The 14,154-nt window shown below is 38.5% G+C and overlaps 1 protein-coding gene across 8 annotated transcripts in view; it reads left to right on the top strand.

The window, feature by feature from the left end:
* The window catches only part of GAB1 (GRB2 associated binding protein 1), a 102,293-nt gene that overhangs the window by 45,705 nt on the left and 42,434 nt on the right, over nt 1-14,154 (top strand). For all 8 annotated transcript variants that reach the window (XM_087735655.1, XM_087735659.1, XM_087735658.1 and 5 more), the window contains exon 2: nt 13,141-13,435. In XM_087735655.1, coding sequence (XP_087591781.1) covers nt 13,141-13,435 — 295 coding nt within the window. The remainder of the gene's footprint in view (nt 1-13,140; nt 13,436-14,154) is intronic.

Below are 14,154 nucleotides of genomic sequence, written 5' to 3'. Positions count from 1 at the left end.
AGCTAAATGTGAAACACTGGCCATTTGGTAAACTAAATGCCCTTTGTCTATTAGGTGGTGAGATGTAGGGAGCTGTTCAGCTGTGAGCTGCAGCACAGCTGTGGTAGCTGGCCTTGGAAATTAGGGCTGAGAAACAAGTTCCTTCTTTCATGATACAGCTACATAAAGATATTCTTATTTTTCTGTGTTTACTTACTTTTTGTCATGAGATACTTAGAGCAGAAGAATATTAGTCAAAATCACAAGAGCTGTGAAGTAAGATTTCTCCCAGCAATTGTTGAAGGAAATGTTTCATTTTTAGAGAAAATGACATAAAGCTTCCTGTCTTTTCACTTGCTTAAACTAAGCATACAAACTTAATTCAAGGTGAGTCTGGAAAGAAGCATGATTGTACCTGCCACCTTCTGTTCTTCTGTTTTCTCCTCCCGTTCCCTGTGTCGTCCGTCCGTCCCGTGTCTGTCCCCGTTCCCCCCCCCCCCCAATATGCTAACTCCTTAATTTTTTTTTTTTTTTAAATGAAGGCTTCATGGACCCTGGGGGTTGGCCATTAATTTTAGGCCATTGTGTGAATGCTAACTACTTAAAAATAGTCGTGGAGCCAACCTTGCTTCCTCTCAGGGTTTATCAGTTGGAAGCATCTTCTTTTTATCCTATGTGTAAGCAAAGACCTCTCTGGATTGATGATTTGATCTGTATAATGGAAAATCTAGGCAGGATATCCTTTCTCTGTTATTCCTTGGTGTGATGGCATCAGGTTGTGTCTTAAAATGGGGGAAGGGAAAAGGAGGATCCTATTAGCAGACAAAGTGGTTTCAAGGGACTCTTAAACTGCAGGCTCGCAGAGAACCTCGTATTTACTTTCCTTGTTGAACCATTTGTGCTTCAAGCTGCTATTAAAACGTGTCATGGTGGCTTCTCCTGCTACACCGAAAAGCTTGCTCGTGTGCAATATGGACGTCTTATATTTGGAAGTTGTTGTGGATACCGTGCTGAAATATATCATGAGGGGCTTCTCTGTAGTTATTTTGAGCACTTGCAGACCTTAATGAAATACTGCATTGACAAGCTAGATCCAGTCTTATCCTGCAGAAATGCAGTGCCTGAGCTTCCCCTGCCAAGAAAAGAATGTCTCGTGTAATTCCATGATTAAAATGCTTCTAAAACCAAGCAGTGCCTAATGTTCAATAGAGGTGCAGTGAATGCATGATAAAGTGTGTGCATGGGGTACCAAACATACTCAAAATTACGTTGGAACTTTATTGATTGTGATTGTGGAAGAACCTTTGATTTAGTTGTGTCGTGTTCAGGACAAGGAGTCTGTGTAATAAAAATGACACTGACTCTTTATCCTGCCCCATCCCCTTCTCCAGAAAACACAGTAGAGCTCTCATAAGAGGTGAGTCCCTCTCTCAGTTAGTTCATTCTGCTCTTATCATCGTGACCCGTATGTGTTGTGGTGTAACCGCAAAGGAGGAACCTGAGGGCTTTGGGGAGGGATGATGGAGAGAGGACGTGATTGTGGGTTTGCAAAATAATAGTCAGCTGGTACTTGGGGTGCAAGACAAAAAACATGAAAACTAATAAAAAGAAATACTTTAATTACCTATCTGGACTATGGAATCTGTAACCCTCAAGTGTTCATGCCAAGATATTAGTACAATTTAAAGCACACAAATTTTTTACTGGTAATGAAGATATCTGTGGGGTCACTGCTTGGGCTTTTACATGAGGAGAAGATAAAGATCCTTCCTTCTGCACCACAAAGTGCACCGCAGCTACTTCGAATTAGCAAAGGTCCTTTTCGTATTAGCAAATTGTTCTGTGACTTTTCATTGCTGCAGTTTTTTTATAGCTTTAACTGCAGTGTTTAAATGGACTGCTGGTTACATTTCCTACCAGGATGTCATATTATTGCGTGGGACATACAGTTATACCTATTACTGATATAAAGGCTTAGATAAATAAAGATATTTGAAAAAAAAGACATAATGCTGGAAGAAACTTCTACTGCTATTGTTTACACTGCTGGAAAATTAAGTTCATTGTATATAATAGCCTAACAACTGTGACTTAAATGCAGAATCCCAACATATACAAGAATTTGTACCTCTGTGCTCTTAATAGTGTGTTTCCCAGTCTTTAGCCTCGTTCAACCTAGGATCTCTAACAAATGTTGTAAATCAATGTGGATAACGCATGTTTTAAGCAACTGCTGACAAACCAAAGCAAGGGAAGTTTTTCAAATCTTAAGCCCACCCCTCACATATTAAATAATTTGAAATCTTACAATTGCTGTTATTTTCAGTCCATTGTGTCTGCTTCCTGCTGGTCAAAGGTTATGAGGATAGGGTGGTGTAGAGTGAGGTGGGAAGCCGGCAGGAAAAAGAAAGCTTTGCTTATTTTGGGGTAGACACAACGACAGAAATGGCCAGGACATTGCTTAGATTTTCTGAAGACTTGAAGAGGTAAACTAGGAAAAAAACTGTTCTTGATGTTGTTTACTTTTCTGCTTTGTAACTTAGGTATGTGGAGAATGAATTGGAGTAAGTAAACAGCGGCTTCCTTAAAGAATGTTATCTTTTTGCTTGAAAAAATGTCTTTTATTCAAAAAGAGGTGTAGCTTTTGTTTTGATTTCCAAGCTGACTCAGTAAATTCTGTTTCTGAAGCACGAGCCTAAACCTCTACCTCTTTGTTCACTTGTATCACTAACTCAAACAAAAAAAAAAGTTTTATGCCACAAAGTGCAAGTAGAAGCTCTGTGATTTATCACTTCAGTACGTTACAGGCATACGTGGGCATGCGTAGCTGTGTTAATGCAGCCCTCTAAAACACTTAGTTTATCTTAATATTTGTATCATTATTCAAGAACCACCTGTAATTTCTTTGCTGTTAAAACACTAGTGTGAGTACTTCAGTTTTGTCAACAGGGAGGCTTGCAGCGAGTTGCCGTGAGCGGACTCTGGCTGAGCGGGGCTTGGTCCTGGCGCTCCGGTTGCTCCGGCAGGGCAGCGCAGCCTTTGCGGTAAGCAATTGTGGCAACACCGTTTGAAGAATTTGGTTTCAGAACAAATCTTGATTCAGAAGATTGCTTTGGGGTGGGGAGAAAAAAGATAAATTAGTTGTGGTGGTTAAATTCTACAAAGCTGTTGATCCTAATAATAGATGCCATGAGGGTGCTGTTACAGTCTAGGAACAGTAGAAAACTATGTGAATTGGCGAGAGTGAGAGGAGTGTTTTGTAAGCTAATCAAAGCAATTGTACTGAAATGTCTTCATTTTCAGGTATGCTGGTATGTAGTTAAATTTGCTATTGGTATGTGATGTAGCTGGGTTTTAAATTTCTTAACCGTTTTGTTACTATCAGTGAGTTATTTGAATCTAAAAGTATATTGTTTACAGTGTTGGAAAAAACAATATTTTTGTTATAATAGAAACTCAGTTTAATTAGCAAAGTAAAAGCAATTTATATATCATAAGGCCTTAAAAAAATGTTGACTTTGTCCTAGTTTATTTTGAGATTAATTTTTCTCTGGAGTTCTTTAGGTCAGTTCTGTTAAGAAAATAATTCTGCTGAGCCTAGTTGGTAAATATTCTCAGTCATGTAAAGCGAGAATGTATATATCAGATACAATGCTGACTTTTACTTTACCTTAGCTTTTACTTTTCTTAGCAGCTCTTCCTGCCATATCTGCACACTTGGTTCATGCACACTGCAGATCTGATGATTTGTAATGGAAAAGCTAATAATTTTGGTCCTAAAATGTAAACACTGACCATACCCTTCCTAATTCTTCCCCTTTCCTAGAATAAGGAATTCCTTGCAGTGCCTCACAGTATTTAAAAACTACTATGTTGATTCCCCTGTAATACCTTGGCAGAACAATAGATTTCCGTTAGCTTTCCCTTACTGTGCCTGAGTAAAGCAGCTTGAGTAGTATCGGTCCTTTCATTGCTGTAATAGTAGCTGACTCATTTACAAAAGAGGCTCCTGCTTTGGTCTACAGATACTAGATTTGCCAAAATGTCAGCTAGTGTACAGCCTTGCTCTCACAAGGAATCGATAAGGATGGAGTGTCAACACGTCTGAAGTGTAATTTGTAGGGATTATTTAAAACGTTGTCTGGAATTTCCTTTGGAGACTTTTCCATGTGTGTTAATGGATGTGTAGGAGCTTCTTTCATTGTGCATACAACTAGTAGTTTAAACCAGGCAAGTTAGTTGGGAGGCAGTTTGTAGAAATGATGGGGTCTCTTTGCACCATCCCCCTTAACTCATTGCTACATCCCCCTTAATTCATCATGCCCTATTGAAGTTGGAGAAACTGCTGCTTCTGTAGCTCAAATCCCCTTTCTTTTATGGGGAGTACAAAACACAGTATTAAGGCCTATGAATATTTTGTTGAAGAGATGATGTGCAGAATGCCTGGCCTCTGTCGTCTGTAGAAATCTCTATTTTGTATGCACCATGAGCACGCTTGAGTGATCCAAACATGAAGCAGTGAAGCATGTGTTGTATCTTTGTGGAAACTGCAGTGTCCTTTACAGGACCCAAAATAATGTCAGGAACTGCATGTTTCTATATAGTTCTAGTGTCTTGCTTTTCCTTGTATATAAGCCTTTCACGGATGATGAAGATAGATATCTACATGGGCAAATAAGAAGGGGGAAAAAAAAAAAAGGAAAACTATGAATCTGTACAAAATATTACAAAAAGCACTGGGCTTGTGATCTGGAAGAATGGGGATTTTTCACACCTTGTTACAAACACCACTTCAAAATGGCTGTCCTCCTAGGAAATGAGAAATGAATAGACAAAAATACATGGTGAAATATTTCATCCCCGGCCATTAGTGGGAAAGCAGCTGTTGATAGACTTGACCTTTGAGCTTTGGATTTATTGTGTCTTTATAAATCCTAAACTTCCTATTTTTCTGTGCATTGCTGCCGTGCAACTTGTCACAATGTACACCCATGAGCTCACGATAGTGGAACTTGAGGCAAACAGCACGGCTGGCGTCTTCTCTGGCTTGTCTTGTTAAGGGGGTCTTGTCAGCACTGTAGTAATCTAGTAATCCTCATGATAAGTAATGTACAGACACTTTAAAAAAAAAAAGGGCAGAACCTACCCTGAATGTTTTGCTTTCTTAGATTAAGACTTGTAGGGGGAAGTGACTTCTAATTAAGAGCTGATGAAAAGACTGAAGCAACTTTAAAAAAAAACAACAAACAAACCTTTGTCTGATGAATACACAAAAATATTACTTTTTAAATAAATCCATGTGATGCAAAGCCAAATTGTAATTTGGTTGGGTGATTGTAAGTACTATCAAAGAGACTGATCTTTAGGAGAAATCTGAAGGAAGGAGATGTCATGCCCTTGCTCATTGAGTCGAGGAGCCCTCACAAGTTGAAGAAAGATGAGAGATGTAGGAGAGAAGGAAAAATGAACCAAATCTGGTATCGGTGGTAGAGCAAAGCGGTAGGAGGTGACTTGCAAAAGGGAGGGAGTCAAGTAAGTGCATTGACTTTCCAAGAAGAAAAAGCCTAAAAATAGGAAAAGAGGCTCAAAACTGCAATAAAGCAAGGCAATAAATGGAGAACTTTAAAATAGAAGATGATGTGATCAGAATGAGAGAAGGAGGATTGTCCTGGCAGTATTAAATAGGATGAATATGGGAAAGACTAGTGAGGGAGATGATCAGAAAATGCTCGTGATCAGAGAGGAAAAGACGAAATTTTGGAAATATTCTGAGAAACAGGGCAGCAAACCAAAGACCATGTAGATGTGTGGGTAAGGGACCTGCAACAGATATACTTCTTATGCCGTGACAAGCGTCATGCCGTGACAAGTGTTAGGTTTTAATTGCTGACAAAGCAGTGAGAGGAGAGGGCAAAGCTAATATCTGTGATAGGGAACATGTTGCTGCCAAGACTGTTAGGGAGCTAGGTCTTAGCCACGCTGGGTGGGTGGTGTGAAGTAGAACAACTAGAATTGAAAAGGTAAGTTTGCAAGTGATCAGTAGCAAGAGAATATTTATAGGCACAAGATGATGTAGGAAGATAGAGGGATGATCTGATCACTGGTCTTAGCTTGGAGACAGTGAAATGAGGGCTCTGGTCTTGGCTCTGCTGCAGGTCTCCTGCTTTATTGCTCTATATAGCTCTCTGAATCGGTTCTCCTTTGGTGAAGAGATGATGATAATTCTCTGGGCCGCAGGAGTACGGCAGATAGAAATTTGTGCTTGCCATTAGAAAATTTCTGACACAGTGCAGAAAAGTAAGTATTTATTGAATTGACTGATTCTGCCAGTCGTAATAAGGATCAGTTTTATGTGAATTAGGTGATACAGACCTGGCTGCACAATTACACTGGGAATAGGCAAAAGGCTTTTTTTTTTAAAAAAAAAAAAAAAAAAAAAAGCAAGAATCCCCTGCAAAATGGGAAGGACTATGAAAATTTTATCCAGTTAGTTTTAGATTCACAAAATAAAGCCAGCAGTTAGTGCTACTTTGTCTGAATTGTATTTTGCACCTTTTTTGACACTTTAATTAGTGGTGTAATGCTGGGAGACTAATTCACATGCTGAAACGTCAGTTATGAAACAGTGCTTGCATTAAATCTGTGTGGAAGTATTGTTCTGCTGTATTTTCAGTGTTTTCTTTTGTTTATTTAACAAGCTAAAGTTAGAATCGACAGCACAAGACTAGAAAATGGTGACAATAGTTTGAAAACAGGAAATTTTGGCCTTGTATGTATTCGGAACAGATGATCAGGATGATGGCCAGGAGAGTGGAAACTTCCACTGAGACTGTTTTTTCCTTATTTTGCTCAGTGAGAAAAGATGGTGCTTCCTGGAAAACAAGTCTTAAGTATTTAAAGAAAGTCGTAATGTATTCAGTATTTTCCTCGTGTTACATTTGTTTATTTTGCAGCAATCTGTTTACACTTCTTGGTATTTAATGCTACTAAAAGTAGAATGTTTGGACTATTGTCAAATCTTGGAAATGCAGTTTCTGCTGTTAGAATTAAGAGACTAAACATGCTTTTTTTTGTGCTCAGTTTAGTTGTTCTGTCTTATGTTTCAAAAAAAAAAAAAAGGGAAAAAGAAAAAGCATAGACATCATTTTTAGGGAAGAGGCTGGCAGTTGCCAGGTATTAGGACAATGGTTTTCAGAAGTAACTAGTAATTACATATTCTTCAGTTCTGGTGCTCATCATATGGCCTTTAAAAAACAAAAAAAGTTTTAAAAAGATTTCCAGAAAATGCTTTCTGAAAAATACCCCTTAATTTATTTCCATGTAGAAATATACGAGTGTTAACTTCTCAGGGAAAACGTCAGCCGAAATTTTGAAATTTCATTATGTTGGAGTTAGTTCTGCAAGGCAGAAGAGTAACAAATGGAAAAAGTAAAGTTCTGTACTTGAAGTGCTGTTACCTAATGTGACCTCTTTTGGCTACTTCCCGGCAGTCCTCCCAAATACGTGCCTTGTGGGATGCAGCTCATCAGTGACAGTTGTCAGTGGTCTATGCCTACCACAAACGGGACTTAAAAAGAAGCGTAGTGTGAAGGAACATTTATTTTTATTTCATTTTTGCTTCTAATGGGATGCAGAGTGCAGGTCTAACACACGAGTCAGTGAAGCTGTGCCAGAGGTGTGTTTGTCTCCTGCGATGAACAGAACACTTGGACATTAGAAATGTGGAGGCAAAAAGGAGAAGAAATACTCAGCTTCTGTTTGCGATCCTTCTTCCTGTTGTTTGTCAAAGTCATGTAGCAATTTCACTATTGTTTAACCTTTGCACTGGGGAAAAAAGTAAAGGGAGAGGGATAGATGAAATAGATGGGAGCAAAAAGCATAAAGAAAATTAAATCTTGATCCTGGCAGACAAGTGAAAAGACCTCAACAGTAGGTTCAGGACTTAAACAAATGTCTAGGAGAGCATTCTGAAGTGACCTTGGGCTGTCTTTTTTTCCCCCCCTACTTCTCTCTGGTACACGCTCTGCATGTCTTCTACTTACTTTATACGTTCTTTTGGAACAAGGAAATGTTCTGTTGTGTGTTTGTAAAACACGAAGTGTTCTTTTGGATCCTTCCCTGTGCCCCTGGGTAAGTCGCTTCTTTCTTCCAAGTCTTAGTTGACTTCTCTGGGAAAGGAGGATGCCAAGTACTGCCCTCTTAAAGTACTCTCTGTGGAGTACGGAGATGAAAACCTAAGCACAAATGTCTGCACACTTGAGAGATACGAAGGAAGGTCTGAGATTTGTAATTTATTCCTGGGTCTATAGGTCATACATGGGGGAGAGATTTATTAGCAGTATTACTGGAGTGGGATGTAAATGATATTCTGTTTGGCTTAGCCAATGCTCAACAGGTTTGGAGATTTTCTTGACTGGATGCTACCCAAGAGAAAAAAGGTGGTAAATGTGCTAGAAGAGGAAAATCAGCTTTAAATGGCATGAGGATTATGGGTAATGATACTTAGCAAACCAAAGACGGACAATTGACCAGTTTATCAGTGAGCAGAGTTATTTGACCACGTGAGAGCAAATGCTGTAAAAAATTGTCCAGAAAAAGTTGTCTTTGATTTGACATTTCTAAGCTTTTATTTAAACATTTCATGTAATTATTTTGGCCTCTTGAGCAACAGCTTGAGGGGATCCAAACGGAAGGTTAAATAGTTTTAAAAATGTAAATGTAAATTATCTACTCTTTCCTGCCCCTTCCTCCTTCCTTTCCCTCTCTATTTACACACATGTTCCCTCTTTCCTACATCTTTGAACTACAGCCAGCAGCTGAATGGCATACATATCGAATATATGTGAAGGGGGGGAGGGAGAATCCATAAATGTACAGATTAAGGGAGTTATAGCTACAACTTCTTCAACAGATATCTCTCTTGTAAGGAGATTATATTGTAAATCCTGTGTAGTGCATACAGGTTTAGCTACAGTCTTTTAAAAAAAAAAAAAAAACAACACTGCTAAATGATGCATTCTGCCAATTTCTTAGCTGATTCACTTGCTTTTAAATCAGCAGTTTGCATATATGTGAGCGGAAAAACTAATCATAGGAATGTCTTGTTTTTGCTTTGTAACCTACTCAAAATGCTGTGTGAAAAATACAGAATTCCACTATGCCTTTGATCATTTGATGCTCTGTGGGTGAGCAGCTTGTCGCATTTTAGACTACCTCAAAAACAAGCAAACAAGCTTGTTTCTATAGTTATGATGGTCTCATGATACGATGGTCTCATGATACAAACAGGACAATGTTTGGCAAGGACGGTGATGTCCTATGTTAGGCCAGCTGATATGCTTTGCAGCTCAAAGGAGAAAACAAGCTGAGAGGCACACAAGGCCTTTCTTAGTCTGAAACAAAAGCAGCAAACCTCATTAAACCTTGTTTTGTAATAATTTACAAAGCCTACGCAGGCTTTTGGTGAACTTGATTCCCATGACGTTTGCCATACTACACTTTTAAAAGGAACAATTTTACTTCTGAACTAGGTATTTGATCTGTGTGCAGTGTTTTGTAACTAGGTGTTAGTATATTTATAAAATACACTTTTAAAACCCTATTAATATTAATAACACACATCTTACATATATGAAAAAGTCTTTCATTAAAAAAAACCTTTTCTCTATTTGCTCAAATATCTTTCCAGAATTAAATGATATTGGTATTGGGACAAAATGTTTAAATCCTATACTGGCTGTTTTTTTGACTTCTCAAACTTAATGCGGTTGACTTTTAGCACAGAAAACCAGTGTTTGGTAATGTATGGCTGATAACATCAGTAACGTGACAGATAATTAGTACCTGTAATTTTCCTGTGACTTAAACCAGTTGCATCTTTTTTGGTGGAGAAATAGTCTGTAGCATGCTCTGTGAAAGAAAATGCAAAATTTTCAAACAAGAATGCCCAAAGGGGTAAAAAAAAAAAAAAATTAAATTTGCATAAATACGTATTTGCACATGTGCACGCTTTTTTAGAGATTTCTTTTTGGAAAGCCATTACTGAAGAAGCTCTCTTCCTTACACATATAGCACAGTATTCTGTACTTCAGTGAGGCAGTATAAAGCTTTCGTTACAACAAATACTGAAATGTTAAAAATAGATTAAGCTTTAAGAATCCCAGATATTTTCAAATAACAAAGAGTGATTTATGTGAGCTCATTTTGCACTTTGACAAAATATAGAGGCGCTTTTGTACTATGATTAGCAAGGGTGCTGATGTCAGTTCGCTTGTCTAGCTTTAAGCTTTATTCTGCTGCTAAATTGTGCTTTGTACTGTAATCCAGAGAACCTTTGTATCTGCCTTATTAGTGTGTAGTTTATGGAATTGCTTTTGTTTTTGAATATAATCTGTGCCAGTTTCAGTGAGTGTGACTCATTATATGACTGAAATAAACATTCACATATGCAATATGTGAAAACTCTTCAAAAATAGTAGCAGGTGCTGGTAGGCTAAATTCAATGTTTTAAGTACTTTATAGTTGCTATTTTGTAGCCTGAAGGGCTGAAAGCAAATTCTGTTTAGCTGGTTGATTTTCTGCATTTTTAAGAGTCCTATTTACTCATTAAGGCTCAACAGAGATTGTCAGGATTGCTAAGAATCTTTCATTCCTTAACACAGTAATAGAAATAAACTCTAGAAGAGGCACGTGTGGTTGATAGAGTTGGGTTTGTTTTTTTTTTGTTACACAAATCATGAGACAAAATGCATTGTGCTTCTCAATTGCTTGTCCTTCTCCGATCTCTAATCTCTTTCCTCCTGACTTAAGCTTTGAAAATTTCATCTGAATGACTGAAGGCTGAGGTTAAAGATAAAGCTCGTTTCTGAAGTAACAGAGTTTTGCAGTTTGGTTCGTAACCGTTATCTGTGATCGACCTTGTCTGGAGAGAGAGCCTCCGATATCGAAGTTTCCTGTTATCCCAGCATCTAAGTTGTCACTTGATTTGGAAACAGGAAACAAAACAGACTTCGCCAGTGTTTTTGGGTCACTGTTAAACAGTGCTTATCAGCTGTGCTACTAGAAGATGCTCACATTTGAAATCTAAGTTGAAGGGGTTTCATCTGTTGCATCTTCCACTTCTGTGTTTCACTGTTCACCCAGTTAAACTTGCTGCTACCGTGGAAATATTTGCTTGAGACCTTGCCTTGATTCACACAGTTCAGCATTTAAAGGCAGATGCTGTATTCACAACTACAATAAACATATTGTTTTATAAAGTATAAAAGTTACCTTAAAATCAAATAACTTTTAGAGGCTTGGTAGTTGGAGAATGGATCACAAGCCTTAATTAAGCTGTCTGGCATTTTCCCCTTTCTCCTGTTTTCTGTATTATCTTTTCATAATAGCGTCCTAAGCTTGATACCCAAAAAAGGCATGCCCACTTGACAATGAGGGTTTTGTGAGTCTCTAGTGCAAAGCTGACGGCGCTAGTTCGGAGCTGGAAGATGGCAGTGCAGTTCTTGCTCTTTGTCCTTTATGTCCTCCCTCTGCTAGTTTGTTTGAAGGTAACAGCTACATAAAAATGAAATGGAAACTCTCTTGTGCCTCAAGAAAATGGGTCTGAATCTTTTCGTAATACACAGTAAGAAACTCTTGTTTTCAAAGCTACATCCTAGTGTGTAAAGGACATTGCACGTCTTGACATCTTCTGGGACCATCCTTGCTGATTTTCTTCCTTTCCTTGGTTAGCATGCAGCCAGGGCTAGCCAAAAGGAGAACTCACTCGCCTGTTTCGGTTTTTTATTTCTTCTGTTTTTTGTCCTTCCAAAGACTTGCTCGCGACCTTGTCTGAATGTCCTAAAGAAGTTTTAAATGGGGTGCCTTGGGGCATGGTGCGAGTCTGTGGTGTAACATGCAGTGGCTTGGCTACTGCATTGATTTGCCTTGGTCTTCAGCTTTCCTGAAAAGCATAAAAACAAATGGACAAACCAGTGATGGCTCCCCACTGTGTCCAGGCTCTACTTTCAGCTTTCAGATTTCTAACTGAATGCAGTGCAGCTCTTCTAGTGGGCAATAGCAGTACGTCTAGTTTCTTCTACGGTGCCTGTTATCCTGGCATTTGTGCATATAAGGAAGCTTCTAGCATAGGATGCTGTATTGCTGGTAGAGCTCAGGAACCAAAATGGAGCTAAGTGGGGCAATAAAGATGCTGTTGGTAATGCCAGGAGGACAGTTGTATGTGAACCTTGAATTCTTGGTTTGAGTTAGCATCTTTGGTGAGAATTATGCCAGGTGACAGAGGCCCATTGGAATGAAAGGCAGCTGAGGATTAGTTGGAAGATGAGGCATTGTCATTGTGCTTTTCTCCTGGACTAGCTGCTTTCTCTCTGCAGCAACAGGAAGGCTGCTACAACAAGCATGGCATCAGACTGAAATGTATTTCTCCTGTGGATGTATCTTCCACAGATACTGTTTTTATGTGGTAAAACTATTAACGTTTGGTCGGTCTCTCCATCCCCATCTCTAACGGTTTCTAAAATAATAATGTAGCTCTTTTTCTGTAAGAAGTACTGTTGTAAAAATATTATGAGATTCTGAGTGCAGAGTTCCCCTAACATCGAGGCGAGGGTATGATATGAGCATTGTCTGTTCTTTAAACGCAGGTCACTATTGTTAAGTATCAGTGAAAAATTCAGAGTTAAAATGCATCAGCCCAAAGCAGCAGATATTGGAAACAAAACACTATGGAGCACTTAAAGATATCTTTTTATTTTGTCTTCCCCATGCCTACATCAGCTTCCTTCAGAAGTTTTTTGTGTGTGCTTTTTTCCCCTCTCCTGGTCCCCTCCCTGCCTTTTTTTTTTTTTTTTACTGGATTCATTCTTTCTCATTTTGTAAACAGTGATTTAATTATATGTCCCCTTCTTAAAAACGAAGCTCAAATACAGGAGAAATAAACTTGAAAATACAAATTCACTAATCCTCTAGTCCGCTGCTGTAACAATATGTAAATAGACTGCGTTAAATGTAGGTAACTGGTGTGTAATCCCTTAGAATTATAATTGAACTACTTATTACTTGGTTCAACCCAGGTTGAAACCATACACAAAAGGTAACAATCTTAAAGTATGATTTCTTCCTTCTAATTTTTCTTCCTTTTTTTCTCTCTCCAATTTTCAGGCATGGAAGAGAAGATGGTTTGTGCTTCGCAGTGGCCGTTTAACGGGGGATCCAGATGTATTGGAATACTACAAAAATGACCATGCCAAGAAGCCTATCCGTATTATTGACTTAAATTTGTGTCAACAAGTGGATGCTGGATTAACATTCAACAAAAAAGAGTTTGAAAACAGTTATATTTTTGATATCAACACTATAGACAGAGTTTTCTATTTGGTAGCAGACAGCGAGGAGGAGATGAATAAGTGGGTTCGATGTATCTGTGATATCTGTGGGTTCAACCCTACAGATGAGGGTAAGTTCTGTTGGTTTTTCTGAGAAAGTGCAATGTCTGCATGTGAAGAATGTTTCAAAGATCAGATGACTATCTTTAGCTGGCATATGTTTTAAAACTTTTATGCATTGGCTATGAAACTTCCTTGTTACTCTGAAAAAAAGTAAGCAGAACAGAGGGAGATATTAAGAATTTGTTACAAATTAAGTGTGCCATAGAACTTGGATGATGCTCTTCTGTTTTGCATGATGTTAGGTCTTGAGAGTACAGGAAAAATCTTTAAGTAAAATCATGCAAAACAGAAGATCATCATAATCATCAAAGGAATCCCATTTGGTATAAAAAAGTATGGTTATGCAAGCAGGAATGAGTGCAAAATGTCAGGTTTCTAATATTACCAATTCTCCGTCTGCTTTGCAACTTGGAAAAAAAAAATCCGCCCCCCACCAGCCGAAACAAACAAAAAATAACTTGCAGTTCTCCACTCTCGAGCTCTAATCCTGCCAAAACAGACATTGTGTGAAAGCAGCTTGCAGGAAACAGGATGGTGTGTTTAATTCCTACAAATACCTTGTGGCCATTGCTTGTCCTGAATCCATCCTTATTTATTTATTTATTCCTTGTGGAGATTAGTGGGTTGCATGACTTGCTTGTAGCTCTGTGCACTGTCCCAAGAAAAGATTAAACAGGAGTGGTAAGAGGGTTATAAATAAAGTGTGCATGGCTGAAGGGGCTACAAT

The sequence above is a fragment of the Nipponia nippon genome, unplaced genomic scaffold, assembly GCF_047370975.1.
Source record: "Nipponia nippon isolate SJK-2023a ecotype South Korea unplaced genomic scaffold, ASM4737097v1 scaffold_6, whole genome shotgun sequence".
NCBI lineage: Eukaryota > Metazoa > Chordata > Aves > Pelecaniformes > Threskiornithidae > Nipponia > Nipponia nippon.
The sequence above is the reverse complement of the archived record's forward strand: the minus strand, read 5'-3'. Positions and strand labels throughout refer to the sequence as shown.